The 22960-nt window shown below is 38.8% G+C and overlaps 2 protein-coding genes across 2 annotated transcripts in view; one reads left to right on the plus strand and one right to left on the minus strand.

Moving 5' to 3' along the window:
- aldh1a2 (aldehyde dehydrogenase 1 family, member A2) overlaps positions 1–766 on the minus strand; it is a 30855-nt gene extending 30089 nt beyond the window's left edge. Inside the window, exon 1 of the mRNA XM_032560733.1 lies at positions 466–766. Within this exon, the coding sequence (XP_032416624.1) occupies positions 466–582 (117 nt within the window). The 5' untranslated portion in view covers positions 583–766. The remainder of the gene's footprint in view (positions 1–465) is intronic.
- Positions 767–5469: 4703 nt separating this feature from the next.
- On the plus strand, positions 5470–21892 carry aqp9b (aquaporin 9b). Its single transcript, XM_032559838.1, has 6 exons — positions 5470–5678; positions 6339–6465; positions 13484–13621; positions 14033–14151; positions 16184–16401; positions 20625–21892. The coding sequence occupies exons 1-6, from the start codon at positions 5577–5579 to the stop codon at positions 20785–20787; spliced, it is 867 nt and encodes a 288-aa protein (XP_032415729.1). The 5' UTR covers positions 5470–5576; the 3' UTR covers positions 20788–21892.
- Positions 21893–22960: the final 1068 nt, after the last annotated feature.

Below are 22960 nucleotides of genomic sequence, written 5' to 3' on the forward strand. Positions count from 1 at the left end.
GGTTTCCCGCAGCGAAGTGAAATAATGTAATAACGTCTGCAGTCCAGGTGAAATAAAAAATAAAACAACATGACAGGAAGAGCATGACTGGTTGTAAATTTTTAGCATCGTCTAAAACTCAGCGCACGCTTTTTTTATTATTGCCTCATCAAATACTTTCAATTTAATTTGGCCTCTTTAAGCAAATCAATTACGAGACTTTATCATAATCTTAGGGGCGCAAGTAAAATGTGTTTTTCTTAAATGTGTAATTTATTGAGAGCGTGTGCGAGCGAAATTAGAAATATTAAGTGCGCCTCCGTCGTAGGGAGGATTGTCTCCTCTCATTTGGGACTTTAGATAATAATTAATAAATAACAAAGCTGTGACGTTCTGTCCGTGAAACTCCGCGCAAACTCTGGAGAAAGTCCAGACCTCGGAGCTGAGAGCGCAGCCGAAAGTGTCCGCGGGAGGACGGGAACAGACCTTGGTGTGCTTGATCTCCGGGTTGGGCACCGGGGAGGGCATCAGCTGGAGGGATGCCATGAGAGCAGCCGGGTCGCTCTTCACCTCTCCGGGCATCTCGATCTTACTCGAAGTCATCACGGCTGGTCGCTCCGCTCGTCTTCCTGCTTCCCTGCTCTCTGCGCCTTCCTCCGGTTTTTCCTCCTTCCAGCTGGTTTCTGATTAGAGCTCCGGGTTCCTTCCTGGGTTTATAGCCAGGTGTCGGCTGCGGTTCGTTTTCATTGGGCGAGGGGAGAAGGGGGAAAGGGCCGTCCTTTTGAAAATTAAATCCGAGCATTTACATAAATGACCTCAAGCCATGCGCGCTGAGGAGGAGGAACACACGCACCCCACCCACCTCGCACTCACTTTCCTCAGTCGCTTTCACTCCGCAACAGTTGGAGCCTTTACATACTTATTCATAGTTTTACATACACAAATATCACGCTCACGGAGCCTGCGGCGAGTTATCACTGAGGTCTGGAACTGATTATCTCATAAGCGCTGATAATAACTCCGCATGTTAAGGTTGCGGCTGTTTTAAATTGCAGAGGGGAAAACAAGAAAATAGGTCCCAGATCTGAGCCGTAATATTATATATATGAAGTTTTCTGGTTTCTATGTGTTAAGATTGGGTTTAGTTTAGCAGTAAAAGTCTCTCCAATAAGGTCGTTAGTAACAATTTCCTGCATAGGTGACATGAAAGTGTCACCCTGCCTTTCGGCTCGCTCTCACCCTGTGGGATGATTTGCCTAACACAACCTCCCCACGGCCGGCGCTGTCATGTAAATCGCGGGCTGCAGGGATTGCTGCAGCTCGCCGGGGTGCTGTGGGCACAGATTTGTCCTGCAGGTGATAATTCCTCCCAGAGTTTCCTTTCAAAAGCGCCCAATAAACATCCGCACATGGCTGCACTTGGGAGCAGCGACGTGTTTCGCCCCTTGCAGATTAAAATAGATTTCAATATAAGATGGAGTCAATCCAAGTAAATAAAGGAGCAGAGTTACTAGAACCAACCCCGTGTGTTGAGCTGCAATCGCCTCCTAATGTAGTAACTGATTTAGTTGCTGGCAGCAACTGGTTTCAAACCACTTCATAACTGGTAGTGAGTGTTTTAGTTTGTCCCACTCTGTTTGCAGAATGAATTTAATCCGGACACATCACCAGAGAGTTCACACTCTACATAGTCTCTATTAGATGTGAGTCCAGACTTTGACCGTTTTTCTGTTTAGAGGCTTTTAGAGGTTGGCTTGTTGGTGAGCTTTAACTCTCACACTGATGGTTGGACGTTCTGCTGGATTTTATGGTAGAAAACAAAAAGGACTTGTGGTTTCATCAATTAAATCAAGTCTCCTAAGCAGCGAACCATCACCAAGAACCCTACTTTTGACTGTTCACCATGTTTGAATGTCGACTGTAGTGGGACCAAAATGTTCACCTTTGTCTCGCAAACCTGCAGAATGTTTTCCAAAATCATCATCAAAATGTTTTGAGCCATTGCGTTCTTTCAAGTCCAAACGGGTTTTCGGTTTGTGAATCTGAGGAAACCGAGGCCTTCAGCACTTTCAGACGTTGGTCTGTCTTTTTCGTAAGAGCAAATTTGTTCGACTGGTTCATCACGGTTTCCTGTCTTCTGCTGCATTATGGGAGATCCAAAGCGTCAGAAATGGCTCCAGCCTCTTCAGACTTCCTGCATTGGGATGAAGCTGTTACTTTAGGAGATGTTTTAGGGTCATTTGTGTGGCCAGTTAGGTTCAGTTTCAGTGATTCGGTAGAAATCACGCAGCTGAACTCGGCCTTCTAAACGATGTGACTGTTCACAATTAATTTCTGATGTCATGGAGGAAGTTGCTTTTTCAGCGGCTTGCCTTCAGGAATGAGCTCAACATTTTTTTATTCTGGTTGTCTCTGACTGCCTTTAAAGTTTTAGGTAAAGTTCAAATGCGTTATCTCCTTTCCAAAGAAATGCATTTGCAGCTCGGTGAAGGCGCTCAACAGAAGAAGAAGAAGAAGAAGAAGAAGAAGAAGAAGACGAAGAAGAAGAAGAAGAAGAAGTTGTTTCAGGATTAACGGAGACCTTACTTGTGTTTGAAATGCACATCATCAGACAAAAATGAGGGGGGAGAAAAATGACTTTTTCTGTTTTATCAAAGTCTCAACATGCAGGTTTGCCAGCTCAGCTTCTTGACAGGACAAAGAAGAAGTTTGGAGACAGATGTAGCTCCATCATTTGCAAACCCCGGAGTGGGTGCTTTTCCTCCATCAGCACATCAGTGCTTTTTCACAGCCTGGGCGACACTCTCCAAAGTGTCTGTTTCACATCAAAGAGGACATGCCTGCAGCCGTGACGTTGATTAATGGATTCAAAAACATCCCGTCCTCCGCCTGTCGCCTCACCTTTTCTTTTTTCACACAGCCCAGCAAACTGAAGATAAGACATACCGGAGCAGAAGGTGCGAGCAGCGCTTCAAACGCATTCATAGAGCGCCCTCTGTTGGAAGAAACGAGTTCTCCATGTGTTGATGGCTGTAAAACGCTGCAGGCGCTGAGGTGGCGACGAGCAAAAAAAAAATTAATAAAAAAGAAACGTGGAGAAATGACAAATGGGATGAGAGGGGGGGATTTGTGTTGGCTTCCAGCTGCATGAGGAAAGAAATGATAAATAAATTGTGACAGGTTAAAATGAGGTTGACTTGGATAAGCTCGAGTGGCTCTGAAGGATTGGTAAATGATGCGTGGCTGATTATTTCAAAACCGTAAAACTCGCAGAAATAATGTCCAATTATTTATTTTCCAAGCGTTGAAATGTTTGCGCGAGTGTTTGTTCATGTGACGAGAAAAGCCAAAAGCGTGAACCGTGTCGTTCACACTGCTGGGTATTTTATAGGTTAAACATTTTTAGTTGCCCTTAATTTATTTTCCACTATGTGTTTATTTTGTTTGTTTTTAATTCTTCTAAAAAATAATAATAATAATCGGAACATGTCACATTCCTGGTTTTTAATATAAAATTATAATGAAAAAATAAAAACTATTTATTTTTAATTTTATAATTATGACGCAGTTAAGTGGAACAAGTGTTTATCTTTACCCCAAACAACAGTGCATACTCCACAGATTATTTTTTTAACAAAACGGTTTTTATTATGTTTATAAGGACTCATAAAACATTATGGAGATAAAAGTGTGTTTGTTCACACTGTAAACAATGTTTGTTGTTTTAAGTGTAAATCACTGTTTTTAAAACAGGACTTTACTACAGACAATGTGCAGAATGTGACTGTGTGGTTTGTGTTTTTACTGTGAAATAAATATTATTATTTATAATTAGCAGTATTGCCTTGTGTAAACCGTTTACATGATGTTATTGTAGATTTGTATTGCATGCTGGGAAAATTCAAACATCTGAAGCTTAGTTAGTTCTAATAAAAATAGTTTAGAGTTGCTGACTCTTGATTACTGTAAAATGTTAATTTTTACATGATTTAAAACTACTTATTTGCTAACATAAACCACTTAAAGTTGTTTTAACCGAACATCTGTAATTTGTTTTTACAGTAAAAATGTTTTATAGTGTTAGTTGTGATAATTTAATAAAAAAATTTCCAGTAAAATAAAATAAATTAGAAGAGATGCTCGATTATTGTTGTCACTAAAGTTAAAGTGAGTTATTTTTAGGGCTGTTGTATACAAATATTTTAGTAATTGAGTCACCTATCAATTATTCTTATGATTAATCAAGTAATCGGATAAACAAATTTATAAAATAAAATATTGGTAAATCTAACATAACACCGGTGTTACTATCGGTTACTAACATCAGTCCACTTTTTCATATTTGAGCATCTCTAACAGTTATTTTTTTTGTAGTTTAGAAAACTAACCTGTAACAATAATAGCTCACTTTCTAAGTTAACCTGAAGAAAAGTTATACAAAGATCTGAAATTATATTCAATTTAATAATAAAGAGGCAGGCTCACAAATACGCTTATGAAAATGTCTAAGCTCCAGCTGTTAGTTTATGTATTCATCTTCAGCGAGTTTAACAGATGAATTCTCACCTTGCCCCATACCTGTCGAGCTTTGGGTTTGAGGATACGGGAAATGTCGTCTGGACTGGGGGATGGAGGAGGTGAGGGGCAGGAGAACGAACGTAAGAACGGGGGGGAGCAATACTGGATATTTACGGCACCTTCATTCGTCACACTCAGAAACTCATCTAGCCATGTGCCTCCACGATGATTTCCGCCACCCGTTTGTTGAGACCGGGATGATATGAAATGTATTGTGCGGTTCGTCCGTAAAGCTACACTTACACTGTAACCATCAGCTACTCAGCCGCCCGCCGTCTTCAGTCTATCCGCTCACCTGTATAAATACTCCTGCAGCGCTCTCACTCGCTCTGAACCAGCAGCTCCCGGAGGAGAAAAGCTGCCGTACTCCAGGCATAGCGCCAGTCATTTTAAGGATGCTTATTGGTCCTCCGAAAACGATGGAAACTAGGGCATTATCACCAACTTGAAAATTGGACGTTATGATGGTAACACTTCGTTTTCGTCAACAACTCAGGCGGACGTGAGAGCTCCGCGCAACGCAAATAATGTCCCAACAGGAACACGTTGGCTAAATGATTAACTCAATGAGGAATTTTAATAATCGAGGTACTCGAATCATTCGAGGGACCGTTTCAGCCCTAGTTATTTTAGCAATAACCTATTTACAGTTTAATAAATATTCCTATTTGCCTCTAGAAGCAAAAACAAATCTGACAAATTAAGTTGAGATTTTGTTTCCTTTTTCTTATTTATTGTAAAACTAATATTTCTTGAGTAGAGGAACTTGAATGTGTCTTGTTTGGGTCTGAGTTGCGCTGATCCAGATATTATTATTGTAATAATAAATATATCTTTTAAAGTGGACCCCTTGTGGTTGTCCCGGGAAACAGAAGCAGAGAGCTTAGCGCGTCCGGCAGTGGGAGGCGACAGCCTGCGCTCTCAGCTCCGCACTGCCTCCATCAGAGCTGTTGGCTGTTTGTTGTGATCGGAGGAAGGCATCAAATAGTCCCGGAAAACAACATCGACAGTAATAAAGCATGGAAGAAGAGAGCAGGAGGAAGATGAAGGAGAAATTTGGCCTGAGGCGGGACATCTCCAAGGAGTTCCTGGCGGAGTTTCTGGGGATTTTTGTCCTGATCGTGAGTATTATTCCTCCCTCCCTTTGCACCTGTCACCCAGCTTAAACAGCCGCTTTAAAGCTGCTAATAAGAGTCTCTGCGGACTGACCGCTGTCCCTCAAATGCCTCTGCTAGCAGATAATTGGAGGCTCTCTGAGGAGAAGATGGAACTAATGTGATTTTTTATGGCTTTTTCCTCACACATAATGTGTTTCTTAAAGCTACAAAGTTGTAAAAAGTAGATAATGATTGAAGTTTATCAAATAATATGCAGAGCAGCACTGTGTTATCTTCCAGTAGAGAGTCCCAGCCTCCACCTGAAATCTCTGAGCTGCAGCTGTCACCTCAAAGAGAAGAAAAAATGTCTGCTTTAATGTCTGGGACGGCCCATCAGAGGGCTGATGCATCTTCCACAACAACCCTCTTTATTTGTGGATGACTGCTTTCGTCTCAACACTCCCCCCCCCCACCTCAACCCTCTAAATTACTTGTGCATTTTACCTAATAAGTGAGGGATTAATTATTGTTTTGAGCTCCAGCTTGGACAAATTGTCTGTGGCAGTCAGAGGCTGTTTGTGGACAAGAGGGCTAGTGTAAATGGTGATCTTAATTGGAATGATTAGAAACAATGAGGCTTTTCTAGCTGCGCTCTTTGTGTTTTTGTTCTTGTCTGTGTCCCAGCTCTTTGGATGCGGTTCAGTGGCCCAGACGGTGCTGAGTAAAGGGGCTCTGGGAGAGCCGCTCACCATCCACGTCGGTTTCACCCTGGGAGTCATGATGGCCGTCTACATGGCGGGGGGAGTGTCAGGTAAGAGACGCTCACACGTTGGATTCAGACCGGTTTTCTCCAGGTCGACTTTGATTCCTGATTGGCAGGTCAAATATAGAAAAAAAAATATTACAATTCTTCCATTTTCTCAACCAAAACTGTGCACTTTCCCCAGTTAAATCGATAAACTGATGTCACTTTGTGTCGTACACCTGGAGAAAAAGCTGCGCTCACTTAAACCGTTTCTGATTTGCTTACTCATATTATTTTAACAATATATGTAGGCTTTTTCTCTTGTATTATTTCTCTTTTTCTTTTCATCAAGTTATTTTATTATTGTTTTTGTGCAGTTTTAAACTGGTTTTTAAAGTGGTATATAAATAAATTTGACTCTGACATGTAAAAGTTTGTTGATGTTTTTTAAAAGTTTCCTCCAAAAAGCTGAATGATTTCCAAGCCAAATATTCTTTCAATATGATTAGGAAATAATTAATCAGACTGTTAGTTTCTGCACTGATGCAAGTGATAAATCCTTTAGTTTATAAGGACAAAAACAGGCAAAATAATGTAATATGATAATTGGGGAAAAAAGGTACTCTGGTAAAAAAAAAAAAACAATTAGCGGATATTTAAGATAGTCTAGGTTTTGTTTGTGATATTTAAAAAATTACTTTACAGTTCTCGTTTTTACATTTGTTAATTCATGCAGTAATTTGCGATGTAAGACCCAAAGAAGCACATATCCAGGTATAAATATCAGGCAGGATAAAATGTAGTGGTGCAGTTCAAATTAATTATGTCCTTTCTTGATCCTGCAAACATTTCAGTTTTTGAGTTTTTACTTTCTGGCAGTGAGAAGGAACGCTTTAATGTTTTGACTTTAAAAAATGTTTAATTATCCTCAAAGTACCTTTGCTGGAAACTTACGTGAACACTACAAAAAGTGGTGTCAGAGGTTATTAAATGTTAGGAATTGAAATTATTACACATTTAATCAAGCATATTAGTTTGTAAATCCCAAATTAAATTTTGATTATAATCTAATTTCAGTATATTTAACCTTTACCAAGTCAATAAATCTTTTGCTTTTTTGAAACAAAGCAGATCATCAAAATGATGACCAATAATTTGTTTGAATTGAGGTGTTTTAGTTGCGCAAGTACATTTATTCAATTAATTGTAATTTGACTAATTTGGTTTTTACACTCATATAATTTCAATTCAGAAATGTGGATTAATTCTGCAGCAGCAAAAAGCATCTTTATCCTGAGACAGACAACGGTGGTGAGAAAAATATTCATTCTTTATTCAGAAGGGTTACTGGATGTCTCTAGCAAAGCAAAACAATTTTTTAAAAATCACTTTAATTTATTTGTTATTAATGGCTGTGCAGAGAAAACTGTATAATTATTTGTACGCCTGTCAGCTTTACATTTAATGTTGCTGCCATTAAACCAAGAAGTTTATTTCTGTCACTGAGATAAAAATGTCTCTCAAAAGTGATAAAACATAAAAAGAAATTGTGTGTGTATTTACATTTATACACATATAAAAAGAAATTCAATGTCATAAATTGATTCTAAGCTTCTCAAATATCAACTAAGAGGAGTTGCAACACTCCAAACATGCTTGTTTTTGCTGAGCAGCTTCTCTGCAGGTCCATCCATCCATCCATCCATCCATTTTCTGTTCACCCTTGTCCCTAATGGGGTCGGGAGGGGTGCTGGTGCCTATCTCCAGCTACGTTCCAGGCGGGAGGCGGGGTTCACCCTGGACAGGTCACCAGTCTGTCGCAGGGCAACACAGAGACATACAGGACAAACAACCATTCACACACACACACACACACACACCTAGGGAGAATTTAGAGAGACCAATTAACCTAACAGTCATGTTTTTGGACTGTGGGAGGAAAACACCGGGTACTCCGGAGGAAGCCGGAGTACCCGGAGAGAACCCACGCATGCACAGGGAGAACATGTAAACTCCATGCAGAAAGACCCCGGCCGGGAATCGAACCCAGGACCTTCTTGCTGCAAGGCAACAGTGCTACCACTGTGCAGCCCTTCTCTGCAGGTCTCCACTGTTATTTTAGCAACTTGTCTTTGGTGATGAAGCTGAAGTCTTTCAGACCGGAAGGCCTCTGTGCCAGTGACGTGCGGTCAGGGGAGGCAGGTGAGGCAGAGCCTCACCTGTAATCATGGAAAAATAATAATGATAAAATCATTTATATTGCTATTTTCACCCTGTGGTTTGTACTATACCTATTTTTCATTTAATTTAAAAAAGTTCAGATTATTTTTTCTTCAAAATCGCTGAATTTCTGCATTTTCCCATTCAAATGCTCGGAAGCGAAGCTGGTGAGGCAGCAGCGAGCTGAGCCTCACCTGGGATTGCGCAACTTCTCGCTAACTGCACTGGCTGCCATTCTGAGAGCATGTTCGCCAATAAAATGGCTAAAAAAACATTTAATGTATGAACTGATTTTCCATAATTTAACTTATGTATATAATGTACAGTGTTTTTTTTTGTCACCAATTGTGTGTGTAACGTGTTTCATGTGCTGAAGAGCGATCAAAAACGGCAGAGAACAGATTCGAGGTGAGGCAGGCAGTTCTCTTGCCTCATGGCAGGGGGCGCTCATGATCCCAGACATTGTGATTCCACAACTGCAGAGTAAGATACTGTAAGCGAGCTAGCCATGGAGCTAGCCAATACAATAAGGTCAAGTGCAGCGATATATGTATAGTTTTCTCCTCTTACCACAGCAATTAATTAATAATCGCAAAATAATACTACAACAACACTACTGCAACAGACTGAATGTTCTGCTTTTTGCGTGGGAAATATTTGAGTGTTTTTTATTGTGTCGTTGTTGTCAGTTGCTGTGGCAACGAGTCTGTGCGTAGCTGCGCTGATACCGAGAGCGACAAAAGACGTGGTTTTGAGTTGTACTTTAACGGGTTTCCCCTTCGCTGTGGAGCACAGCACGAAATGAATAATATCTACATGTCCAAGTTTGATTGAGTGAACGGAAATAGTCTTTTTGCCCTCCAGCGTTGTCCACATGCGCGTAATTTCCTTACATAAACAATAACATGCAGGGGGTCTATATTTGTAAATCTGAATATGATTAAGTCAGTGCCTCACCAGCTATGAACCTCACCGCACGTCCCTGCTCTGTGCCATCATCCTAATCTTTTGCTCAGGATTCTGTCTGAGTTGCTTCAAAATGCTGTTGCTTCTTCCAGTCGGAAAAATAAAAAACCTTTTTACCTAAATCTCTCAGGTTTGTCAGCAGTCATATTTTCTCAACTAAAGCTGTAGATTCTGCAACAGCAGCAAAAACATGTGGCGTATTTTAAAATTAGTTGGAGTATTTCCAGTATGTTGGCTCTTATTTGTTCTTGTAGTAAACTTTTAATACTTTTTTTTGTTTGAGGCGTTGCATGTTTGGACAATATTTCTGTCTGGTTTGGGAAGCTGTGAAGCTGAGTGGTCTGAGGATGCGTAACCATAGCAACAAGGTGGTTTCTTTTTACAACTTGGAGCATCTCCTTAGCATCGCAAAAGATCCAATAATATCTAAACTACCACATATATATACAGTATATATATAGTTTCAATATTAAACAATATTATGAATCTATTCAGACTTTAATACACTTATAAAATATATTATGATTATTACTATCATAGTCAGCCTATAGCAATATAAAAATGTTACTTTTTCTAGGTAAATGTTTCAGTAAAATTAACATTGTTCTTTTATTCTATGAACTACTGACAACATGTCTCTGGAATTCAAAGCAAAACTTTAGTATTTATTTTCAGAAAACATTTGGTGGAATAACCAGGAGGTTTTCAATGGGGTTCAGTGCAGTGGACTCTCAGCTTTTTCAGAGCTGTGCAGCAAACCCATGTATGTCAGTCCTGTGGTATAAAAATCATTAGCCAGCACGGCTAAAGCTGGTCAATGCACACCTGGTTAGTCTGTGCAACAACATCAGAATAATAATGACTAGTATGTCTTTTTTGTGAGGTAAAATCAAGGTAATAAAAAAATCTACTTGAACAAGTAGAAAATAAAATTTCCCTCCACTTTCAGGACGGTTCTGTATTTTACAGAATCATTTATGACTTTTACGGTTGGTGTATATTTCTCTCTTTGGAGTAAATCTTCAGATTAACAGAAGATTAAGCCATGAATCGACGCTAGAGACGAATGTTGTGATTTTTCAACAATCGGCTCCCTATTAAGAGCAGCTTGGAGACTTCAGAAGAATAGCAGAAAAGCCAGAGGACAGAGAGGTTAATATATGGAAAGCTTTTGCTGCATGACTGGGCCATTTGGTCCGCAGCTTGGTGGGAAGCTTCTGTCCAACGACATCTCTGAAGATGATCGTAGGTATTGGACTAATGAGCTTTACAGGGGCATGGGTCTGTGGAGATGAGGGGGGTCAGGTGTGACAAGCCCGGCTCTCTGGGCTTCCCTGGCAGAGCGGCCCCATAGGAGAAGAAAACTCAATTGGTATCACTTTGTAGTCTGCAAATTTTAGCTGACAGTGTATGGTAAGTGTGACACATCATGGTCACTCTAATGACCTGCAGTCTACGTGTGCCTTAAGCAGATTCAGGCAGATTATGTCAGAAGCAATTCGGGCAGGCCGGGCCGGCTGCTTGTCGTGGCCGGTGTTTGTGAACAGGATGGGGAGATTAACAATGAGCGCATGGCTGATACCCCCCAGTGGTGTTACCCCAGAGAGGTCAAAGCCAAGATCCCAGAGTGTTAAATAAATGACCCCACACTTGGTAACAATTGGCTGGAATGTGCTCAACACTTCGCTTCAGGACAAAATATGGGAAAACAGATCTGAGGGAGCACAAACCCAGAAGAGTGAGCCGGAAAGTGTTGGGTGAATGGAAGAGGTTTGGTGATGACTGCATGAATCTGCAGGCCGCTGAGGTTTGATCTGCAAAACTTCTTGAATTTCAATTGTGCAAAACCTAAGAGAAAGTCAAAATGGAAGAGCTGGTGGGGGAAAAAACGATGTCCTGCATGCAAGAATAAAAGCAGATTTTATAAAAAAAAATAGCTACATTTACTCAGTTACATTGAAAAATGTAACTTTTAGGAATATATTTTTTGCACTGTTCTGTTTACTTTTACTAGGACTCTCCACCCACTGAGCGTAATTTCACTGGATGATGAAGAAGCGTATTTTAACCAGAAAGACACACACACACACCTGCAGTTTCATATTGAATTGTTTCCCCTTTTTTTGTTATTTATATGAATTACTTTCAATTTGACCTTTAAAATTTCCATTTATTTTATATTTTGTTCCGTCTAATGTTATTTTTACATATTAAATAATTTGTTTTCACAAGTTACTCAGTTCTTGAGTAGCTTTTTTACTCAAAAATCAAAATAATTTTTTAGATTTCTATTTTTTACTTCTACTTAGTAATAATATGTATAAGTAGTGCTGCTCTTACTTGGTAACTCCGATTATAAGTGCATCAAATTGGGAAATGTGTTTTCTTAAAGTTAAAGACAGTAAAAGTAGGAAAAATCTCAAAAGTTTTGGTGTCAGTAGGCCTGTCACGATAGCAAATTTTGCTCAACGATTAATTGTCTCAAAAATTATTGCGATAAACGATAATATTGTCTGAAGACCTTTTTACACTGATTTAATGGAAATGACGTAATAATGCATGCGATTTCCTGCCAAAGATAGATACACTTTATTTTCAAAAGAATACTTAACACTTGAGCTGATAAACAAAATAAACAAAACAACCAAAAACAAAAATAAAATGGTCTCCATTAACAAAAAATGTACTTGATAAAAACTAAACAACATAAAGCCAAAGTGTAAATAAATACTGCATTCAACCAAAAGAATACAGATTATGAAGTCTGTATATTATATCACCCTTCAGTAATAATTAGATTTAAATAGAGAAGATGGGCACATCGACTACCTGATGCAATGGTTCACACTACATGATTTTTTGCTGCTATTTTTCCCCTTACGACAATCTTAGCACGTTGGTCTTTCTAAGATTGTGTGGTGTGTTACGGTAGATCGTCGTTTCCGCTCCGATCTAAATCAGGATTTTTCGCTGACTGGCTGCAACCTGTTGAATGTGACAGGCAGCCAATCAGAAAGCGCGGATTCTCCTCCGTGTTTTCTCAGGGGAAATTACGTCGGGGAATCCCAAACAGCTGACACGGCGCAACCCGAAGTCCAGCGGACATTGGAGATGATATGTGGAAACAACATTAATGTTTATTCAACATGCAAAGAATATAGAAATGACAAGAGGAGGAGTTGGAGCGAAATTGCTACCGCAGTTGATAAACCCGGTAACTTTTCAGCTGTTCTTCGTTAACGTGACGTAAATAGGTTCTAATGATTTTCATTCAGTCAGGACTTTACGCTGACACTAGCCAAACGCATTGCAGGTAGATTGTTGTAAAGCATTGATTAATGCCTGGTTTTAAAATTAGTTCACTGAACTTGTAGCCATTATTTTGTGCCCATTGTTGGACACCACACGGCAGGAACGAACCCGATCGAACCGTTATACCTAGGATTTCTGTCGGCTAATGTGTGGTCTGTCAGGTTTTGAAAATGGGCCGACAATCGGCCGACAGCTCTAAGATCGTGTCGTGTGCGCTGGGCTTTACACTAAGGAAATGAGGAAGGGAGGGTCAGTGGAGAGCACCGGAGTTGAGCCTTTTTTCATTCGGTGTCATCAACAGAAAGAGAAAAAGGCCGGAAGAGACGATAATGCCGATAATTAAAATGACGTCGATAGTTTTAATTTATCGTACGATTAATCGATTTACCGTTTATCGCGACAGGCCTAGGTGTCAGTATTACTTTAGTTTTTAAATACAACAAAAAAGTCTGTAGAAAAATCACTTAAAATGAGCAAATATGGGTTTTTTTTGTGACTTTTTGTTGTATAAAAATATGAGTAGTTTTAAAAACCTTTTAATTTTTCGCTGTCACTTTAAGATGTTGACGTTTCTTGATTTCTTCAGGAGCCCATGTGAACCCGGCTGTGTCTTTGGCCATGGTGATTCTGGGGAAGCTGCCTCTGAAGAAGTTCCCCGTCTACGTGGTGGCGCAGTTCCTCGGAGCATTCGCCGGTTCCTGTGTCGTCTTTGGGTTGTATTACGGTGAGCTTAAATGTAGAAAGTGTGGCAAAACAAAGAGCAGAGAAATGTCCAGGGTTTCCCCCAGTGTATTACAAGCCTGGCGGGCCACCAGGCTTTACTTCTGCCCCCACCAGGCTAAACATTGCTTATTTATTGAGGTCTTTTTAAAATGTTTGCATTTTTTAAGACTTTATGGTTGGTGTTCAGGTATTAATATTCCAATCTTTTAACAACACATAATTATCAAGTGATATTTTCAAATTTCCTGTGAACTTTAAGCATTTTGTAACTCAAGAACACGACAGGCTGCTGGATGAACGACTGTCCCAGCATTCAACCGCCAGGCTTAGCAAGTTTTCTGGGGGAAACTTTTAAGTTTTTTTTTTTATTTTATTTTTTTATACATCTGGTGGTTAATTTTTCTCTCCTCAGATGCTTTGATGGACTACACCGGTGGAGATCTTGCAGTTACTGGTGAAAATGCAACAGCCAACATATTTGCATCTTATCCTGCAAAACATCTGTCGGTGCTAAACGGGTTTGTTGACCAGGTGAAGTTCAAAATTTATATTTCTGATCGTGACCGTCTCAGATATATATAGCTTAAAGAAATTTATGATAATGTTTTTTTGAATTACACAGGTTTGAAGTGAATATTTAGGTTTTACCTCAAACTTATCATGGTGTTAAGTTTGTGGGATAATTTATAAACACTGGATAAGCTGACAAACTCAAGTTAAGTTAATCTGCTATTTTAAAGAAAAGTGTTCTAGATTTGATTAAAAATATGTTTGACTGGCTTTTAGATACCAAAAGATCCAATTAAACAATAAAAATATTAGAAATAACTAAGACAAAACAGGATTTTTTTTAGAAAATAGTCAATTCAAGTTGAAGTGCTCTTTCCATTCTGTAATATTTCTGGTAAAATTGAGTACAAACGCTAAAAACAAATGTATTTTTTGTTTTGACATATTCACACAGTGAGATACTTTTGACTTTTGTTTGTTTTAAAAAAATAAAATAAAATACTGATGCCACACTTGTTGGTCATTTTAACTCCTGCAGGTGTTTCCAGCTCTTCGGGTTAAAAATAATTTATTTTAATATTTTATTTAAAAACTGAACCCACCCATTATGGACAGGTTTCAAGTCCTGCTGGAAAGTTAAAATATTTAGAAGCTATTAGAAATATTCTAATATTTTTTGGCAGATGACTTTGGATGGTAATTAGTGAGGAGAAAAAATGTCCAAAAGTTAAATATGTAGTTAAAGGGATTTTTTCAGTGTAAAGACAATATTACTGTGGTAAAGATATATTTACCTGAAGGCTTTTTACACATCTTTACCAGGTTGGACGCAGATTTAATGTGTACAAATGTTTTTGAGATGTTTTGTGCAGGTGACATTATATTTAAATTATTTCAAAACCTGCAGCAGAAGACCAGATCATTTAAAAGTTAAAACCCTGGATTTGGCACAGACCTGAGAAAGATTTTAGTGTCTCCTCAAAATATAAAACTGTAACAGTTTAGTTGTTTGAATGAAGGTTCCTTAAGGTGAGACGCAAAAATAATTTCCTTTGTACTCATGTTATAAATGTTTGAATTATTTTGCTAATTAATCTTTCACATGTTTTCTGGAGTTGGAGCTTCTGAAATTTGGTGTGATGTGACGGAAAGAAATCCAGAAAATTGTCATTTATATTGATAAAAGAAAAATTAAACATGAAGATTTAGCTTTTAACAGATTTTATATTTAACAATATACAATTGATGCAGATGGTGTAACAAATATATAAATATATATATATTGTAAAATATATTTTTAGCTTTATATCATATTATAAGGTTACTCCCTCATCAAAACATACCTGGAGTTTTGATTTGATTCTTTCATGCATGTTTGAGAAATCCTTTAATCTCCATGGCAACCATTCAGCTGTGCGAAACGCCTGGGTGGACCAAGAACCGCCTCTTCCACTCAGATCCTTCAGACTAGCCAGCAGCAACTAGCAAACACTTGGTGGAACTGTGCATCTGCTCATTAAATGAGATGCTTCTCAGAGTAACGCTGGTAAAAATGTCGTTAAAGGGTTAATAGAGGAGTCATGACTTCTTGAAGGCGAAGTGTCAGAGAGTTTTTAAAGAGACAGAGACCTAATTTCAAGACATCAAATCAGGAACTCAAATTTCTTTTAAGTCAAATTTGATTCTATAACATCTTAAAGTAACAGTTACTTGACTGTGCCATAAAATGACACTACGTGGCAGGAAAATCCATGATTGTGCCCCTTGAAGCCGTCTCACGCACCGTGAAACAGGAATAGAGACCCCCTAATAGGCTTAGAGAAACACAGATCAGAGGTCATTGCAGCAGATGAGAGGACTCAAAAACTTCCTCTCAAGAAGCAAATTCAGCAGCTAAAGCAAACCCAAGGGCAAGGATGGGGGAGCATCCTGCTCCAAAGCCTGCGCCAGGGCCCCGGTCGATCAAAAGACCCAAAACAAATTCATTGTCCTTTTCCTTTCCTGATATTCAGAACAATGTTTTAATAATTATTCGATGCTTCTGCTTCGGAAGGTTATTGCCACTGGAGCGCTGGTCCTGTGCATCCTGGCCATCACTGACAGGAAGAACATCGGCGCCCCAAAAGGGATGGAGCCGCTCTGCATCGGCCTGACCATCATGGCCATCGGCGTCTCCATGGGTCTGAACTGCGGCTATCCCATAAACCCGGCTCGAGATCTCGGCCCGAGGCTCTTCACCGCTGTGGCTGGCTGGGGCATGGAGGTGTTCAGGTAATTTAGGTCTTTATTAGTGAGAAAAAGCTTCAAAACTAATAGAAACTGGTGAAAATCTGGTGTCTGGCCTTCTCTATGGAGAGCTTCCAGCACTGTTTCTGTTCCTGTCCAATCTGAATTAATATTTTAAACACAATACATGTTTAAAAGGAACAGTTTCTCCCACATATAAATATGAAATATTTAAAAGTTTATTTCAAAAATAGAACCACTGTATGTTCCTTAGACTCGAATGTCAAAGCTGCACGCAACATCTTATGTCTTCAACTTAAATATTAATAAGCTAAAGTTCAAAAAATGAAAAATAAATACAGCTAGCTAATGTAATTTGTTACAGCCGAATTTTAGAGATACTGCATGGTTCCAGGACTGGGACGAGGTTTTATATATGAGGTGCACAAAGAAGCAATGGTTTCTGTTTTAGATGCTTCTCAACAGTCACAGGCACGAAAAGCAAGTTTAGAATGGAGACGATGTTTAAAAACTAACTTTACAATGCAGTGGATTCAAAATATTTAATCAAATTTAAATAATTATTATAAATATTACAGTAATAATAATTTCTTGAAATGAACAAACTGATCAGTTCATTACAGCAGACATCGGGTACAAGAAAAATGTCCAAACTGTGACCACAAATTTTAAAGATAATCCGTGCAGAGATCCTCAGTTTGTTTTTGAAATGCTAAAATATTGCTTTTTAAGGTTCTGTGATGTTTTTCCAGCTTTAAAAACACCGCTGAGTTATTGGGGTTTTTTTGTTTTAGTTTCCCTGAACACATTCTCAGTCCGGGCACAATGATTTAGGTTTTAATTCAAAGCCAAATTGGTGTGATCGACACATTCCTGCGGCCGCCTCGTCGGGCTCGGTGTTCGGATGGTTGGTAAATACATCTGTGCCTTTGCCCTCGGTGGCCGTCATCCTTGACCCCGCTCTGGACCAATATTTTTAACCCCTGCCCCTGAAAGCGTCTGTGCATGTCGCTGCTTAAAGGCATTGAGACTGACTGCTATGGTTGTCAAACGAAGAACAAAACGCTGCTGGGGTAAAAACGTCTAGAAAGTCCAGACCGGTGCAGTAATAAAGCTGCTCAGTTAATCTCAGGGTGTGTGAAAGCAATTTTAAAAAAAAAAAATCTAGTTTGAAAATGATACTGAAATCTAAATACAATATGGGAGATGTTGCTCCAGATGTGGATCCTTCAGCTATAAATGGATTTACAGATGTAAAATGTTTGAATTTCATGCATTTAAAGCATCCTGCCGAGTTTATTACAGTTAAATAAAACTAACAAAATAACAAAACTGAAAATCAGAAACATTTTTGTTAACTGAAAAGAATAAAAGCAGAAAATAAAACTAAGTTAAAATACTGAAATTATAGATATAACATTCTTTGTTTTAATGTTTATGAATCTACTTATTAGCCTTTTGAACTGATGTGAAATTGGTTTATTTTTTGCCCCACAAAAGCAGTTTATGTCATCATTACGTTACTTCATGCTCCCCCTGGTGGCGCTGTACAATGGCAGCAAAAGTTTGGAGAAAACTTTTTGTTCAACAATAATTTAATACGTTTTTTGACAATTGTATCTTCTGTTATGCAACCGATGCATACGTAATCACAATACTTTGACATTTTTGACTTCTGCACCTAAAAATTAACCAAATTTAGAAAACAAAAAATACTCATTTCTACTATATCTAATAAAACCCAAACTGAAACTAAACAATATTTAACTAATAAAAACTAGAAACAAAAACTCTCCATGAAATAAAACTGAAATATAATGAAAATATTACATCCCTGTCTCCTACCATGATAATTTCAGTATATTTGTTTTTCTTTGCTCAGTTGTGACCCAGAGAGAGTCCGTCTCCTGAGCTGATCAGCAGATTTAAGTCTCTAATCCAGACGTCTGCCGCCTCCAGCTTCCTGACGGAGAGACTCAGTCTAATTCAGACGACTGTTTACGTCTGTCCATCTATCCTTTTACCTCCATGGACCTTACCACAGGGGCCACTTTTCATTGGCTGATGCCCATTTTACGTAGTAGCGCGGCTACAACGTGCGTGGCTGTCTCACAAACACACTTAGCTTCCCGTTAGCTAAGTGCATCATAATGGCAGAACTTCTACACCTTGAAGCCTGTCTGCTACACAGTCTTACGTTAGCTAAACATATCAATATGCAATGTGTGCTGTATCTGACATACACTAAAGATTTTATTTTAGCAGAAAAGGCTTTGGACTAAACTGTTATTCGTGTTAGCCACGCTAGCACCAAGTACAGTGTATCAGGCCTAGACACACTCAAACATTTGCCAACAAACCACAGGAATCACCCACTGATTTCAAAAGTAGCCTACAAAACGATGAATGCCCGACTTACCCAGCCTTCAAGAACAATAGGCATCAGTGATCTTTGTCCGCAGCTATATTGATGTAGAGGGTGTGTGGATCTGCCGTTTTCCTCATCGAGCGAAAGCATTTTGCTGTGACGTGCACACCTTGCTCAAACACCTTGATCTCATCCAAGAAAGATGACATGAACTTGTTAGTTCCTCTGTCCATTGTAGTAGCTGATATATTGTGAAAATCCGGTAGTAATGATGCACTAATCGAGTCAGAAATACACTGCAGAGAATCAGTCGAAGTGGAAGACGCCATGTTTACATAGAAACAAGGTGCCGCGAGGCTTTGTGTATGAGACTTGTGGCCACGTGGGATTTTCTAGGTCGGTTGTGGGCGGAGCTTGGTAAGGTCCATTAACGGCCAACACCACGACACTGACCTGCCGTACTCTGTAATCTCAGTAAACGAGTTCAAAGGGACTCAGAATAAGAGCGAGGACACAACAACAAGCAGAGGACTGTTCTGTAATCCACGATAAATGGGTGGTTACACCAGACTGAATAAACAATGTGTGTTTTTTTTTAATGTGGATTTTTATTTTATATAGTATTGGATGAATTATCATAATTTTCGGACTATAAGCCGCTACTTTTCCCCCCACGCTTTGAATCATTCGGCTTATAGCCCGGTACTGCTTTTCTGTGGATTTTTCTTCAACCACCAGGGGGCTCTGTAGCAGGAAGTGAATCATTGGAAGTCAAAATTGGAAAGCAAAGAAGAAAGTTCTGAGTTTCAAGCACATGCTGGCAGCAGGCACGACGGAGAAATGTTTTCAAACTCATACCCCCTCATCATGGAAACCACACGAAGAAGTTTTTAAGTTGAAAGCTATCGATCTTTCAGTACAGATTGATAGCCGCTGCACGTACGAATCCATGGTTTGGCATTGGAGACGCAGGGCTGCGTCCTTAATAGCAGATGTATTCAGGACACAGTCCTCTGCTGCGTCCTTGTGGAAAACCGAGAGCGGCGGAGAGACCTGCGGTTTATAGCCTGGTGGGGCTTATACAGTATATGTACGTCTCCAGTTTCTTTCTTTCTTTTTTTAACTTTGTGGGTGAGGCTTATAGTGAGGTGCACTCTATAGTCCGGAAAATACGGTAGAAGAAAATGACTGATCTATTAAGAAACTGATCAGAATCTCAGCATATCCTGATAAACCCAACTTGCTCCGTAAATCTGCGTAGTGGTATCAACCTTCCAGACCGCTCAGGTCTTCTAAAGATAAAATTAATGAAGATTTAAAATAAGGAAAACAAGAATTGACGTAAAACAACAATACGACATAAATAAATAAAGCAAAAGCCGAGGAATAAAAATGTGTTTTAAGGAGTTTTTCCAAACAACCAGAGTTATAATTGGAAGGTTTACAACAACACATATTCATGAGCTACAACGGCCCAGTCAAAGTCCACACCCAAATACAATTGAGAACCTGGAGCAAAACTATAGATGTTAATGGCTATTCTCCATACAATCTCACTGAGATTAAATTATTTTAGAGGGAAGAGAAATCAAAAATATCCGGAACTAGATGTGAAACAGCAAAGTATTATTGTTGGAGAACTTAAGTACATGTCACACTGTAACACCAAACCATTTATTCGTTTCCTTTTTTTATTCACAATTAGCAGTTTGACTGTCACAGTGTTTAGTTTAATAGACTTTTATGATTTGACAAAATTCTGCCAGAGACAAAAGTAAAACTCTTTTAGCATAGAATAAAGTTTACAGAACGGTGAGCATCAGGAAGTTAAACAGTTTGCTGGATTAGCCGTAGCTTAATGATGGTGTCCTGTGTGCAGAGCTGGAGGCTGCTGGTGGTGGATCCCTGTGGCCGGGCCCATGGTGGGCGGAGCGGTCGGAGCCGGGATTTACTTTCTCTTCATCGACTTGCACCAACCTGAGCCGCAGAAACAGGACGACAACAATGTTCAGGACAAATACGAAATCATTACCATGACTTAAAGGGAGTCAAAGGAAACAAACTGAGCATCAATTTCTTAATAAAAGCAGGAAAGAAATATCCAAAATATTTTTCACTAGTTGGAGTCATGACTCTCATTAATGACAAAATGATGCACATCCCAGGTTTTTTTGTTTTTTTTAAAGTAATTGGCTAAAATATATTTTCCTGCTGAACTTTTTGTATTTGGATAAACAATAGCCATGCAATATAAACACAAAATTTAGTAGTGAAATGTGAACATTTAGTGTGAAAATTTAGCTTTTTACACTTTTTCATGAACTTTCTTGTGGGGAAGAAGAGTGACTTTCTTCTTTTTTACTTCTGCATGCTTGTAAAAATGTGCTTTGGTTTGAAGTATTAGAGCTTTTATACAATTTACAGACAATCCAGCCTTAAATAATTTGCGTAGTATTACTTAATGTTTAACATAGTGTCATTGTATTGCTTTACAGATCCAGGGTACATTTCTATTTCAGGCCATCATTGCATGTATCTTACCTGATTGGGAAGAGGATGTGGATTTAGGGTCTGATTTACTGAAGTCAGCAGGTTTAAAATCACTGATTGAACAACGACAAGAGCAGGAACACCGTTTGAAAGAGTAAAAACAGGAAATAAATTTGTGTTTCTTGATGAAAATGTGATATAAAGACTGCTACAACAAACCTGAGCATGAATTTGTTATACCAGAAAGCACTTAGTGTGGTTTTACAGCAGCCCTGAGGTTGGCTAATGCACAACAGCATTTAATTTTAAGAGTTTGTTCTGACTTCAGATCACGACTTAGATTTTCTTTCTTAAAGCACATTAAATATTTCCATATTTGGTCTGCTTATTGTAAAGAAATTTAAAGTTTGGGGTCTTTAAAGAAGTGGAGTATATTCCTTTTTAATTACCTCAGTGAAACATTGTTTTTAATTCACCGCATCTTTGCTTGAACTTTGTGTTAGATAACTGATTTGGACCATGTGCAAGTTTCATTGTCTTGTAAACAGGAGAAGGAAAAACAGGAAGTAAAGTTTGTTGTGAACAAAAATATGTGGCATGTTAATAGAAGTTTTGTAGACGATCTGTGCAGAATAAAAAGTTATTTTTTCACTTAAATGGTTTTATTTTTCTTCATTTATATGAAAATAAAATGTAAAAAGTAAGAGATCAAAACAGTTGGGATTTCTTATTACAAAATAAATCAGCTCTGACTTTTAAATCCACATTTTAAAAAATTGTAAAAACTTTCAAATTCATTCCCAACAAATGGTTTAAACTTTACACACACTTTCATACCTGTCAGGAGTTTCTTCAGCATGCAACCATTTTTCTTTGGGCACCAAGTCTACAAGTAAAATGTGTCACATAATCATCTGTTTGCACAAGTAGAAACCAACAGAGAGGATTGAAAAGCTACAAAAGCGTGGAAAAATGGACATAACTTTTATAACATCCTACAGGCAGTTTTAATGCTGCGTTAACTTTTTATGTTTAGATCGAGCTACAAACGTTAACATTTGGGCACTTCCATTAGAAATAGTTTTAAATAAATTAATTCAGTCTGTTTTTTATTCCTACCCAAGCCTTCGTCTCCCAAAAGAAGCAGATGTTGTTTCCTAGCACTTTCTTTCTGGTTGTGGTTTAAATAAAAGATAGAAAGAGGGAAAACTTATGTAACTTCCCGGAGAATGGACGAAAATGGTTTGTGGTTCAGAGGCTTTCCTTTCATGAACCTGCAGGGAGCGTCAGATGTGTATTTTTCCACATTCATGTTAGCATCTCTCATTCTAAACCAAATTCGTGATTTAAGCTTTGTGTTTCAGCTGCGTACACGTTGGAGTTCAACACTTTCTAACGCCGTTACACCCACAGAAAATAGTTAGAAAAGACAGTAAGGTCATCTGGGTCACTCAAAATGAGGATTTAAGAGCATCATTTATCCTAAAGTCTCAAAGACAGGAGGCTTGTGTAAGATGAAATATGTCTGGACTTTGACTGGTCCACACATGAACATGCTGTGAACCTGTATCTGCATTGATCTGAATTGCAGCTCTTGCTGTACATTTAGGGTCATTGTCCTGCTGGAGGATGATCCCAGTCTAAAGTCTTTTTCTGCCTCCAGCATGTTTTCCACTGGGACTGAAATATATTAAGCTCAATCAGTTTTAAGCTCCTCCGTCTCCT

This window comes from Xiphophorus hellerii, chromosome 4, assembly GCF_003331165.1.
Source record: "Xiphophorus hellerii strain 12219 chromosome 4, Xiphophorus_hellerii-4.1, whole genome shotgun sequence".
Classification (NCBI taxonomy): domain Eukaryota; kingdom Metazoa; phylum Chordata; class Actinopteri; order Cyprinodontiformes; family Poeciliidae; genus Xiphophorus; species Xiphophorus hellerii.

Bases quoted from the DNA above. Each gene is read 5' to 3' on its own strand.
- aqp9b (XM_032559838.1), top strand. From the start codon at position 5,577: ATGGAAGAAGAGAGCAGGAGGAAGATGAAGGAGAAATTTGGCCTGAGG. The intron at 13,622-14,032 runs GTGAGCTTAAAT...TTCTCTCCTCAG, and splicing joins CGTCTTTGGGTTGTATTACG to ATGCTTTGATGGACTACACC. The intron at 14,152-16,183 runs GTGAAGTTCAAA...CTGCTTCGGAAG, and splicing joins TAAACGGGTTTGTTGACCAG to GTTATTGCCACTGGAGCGCT.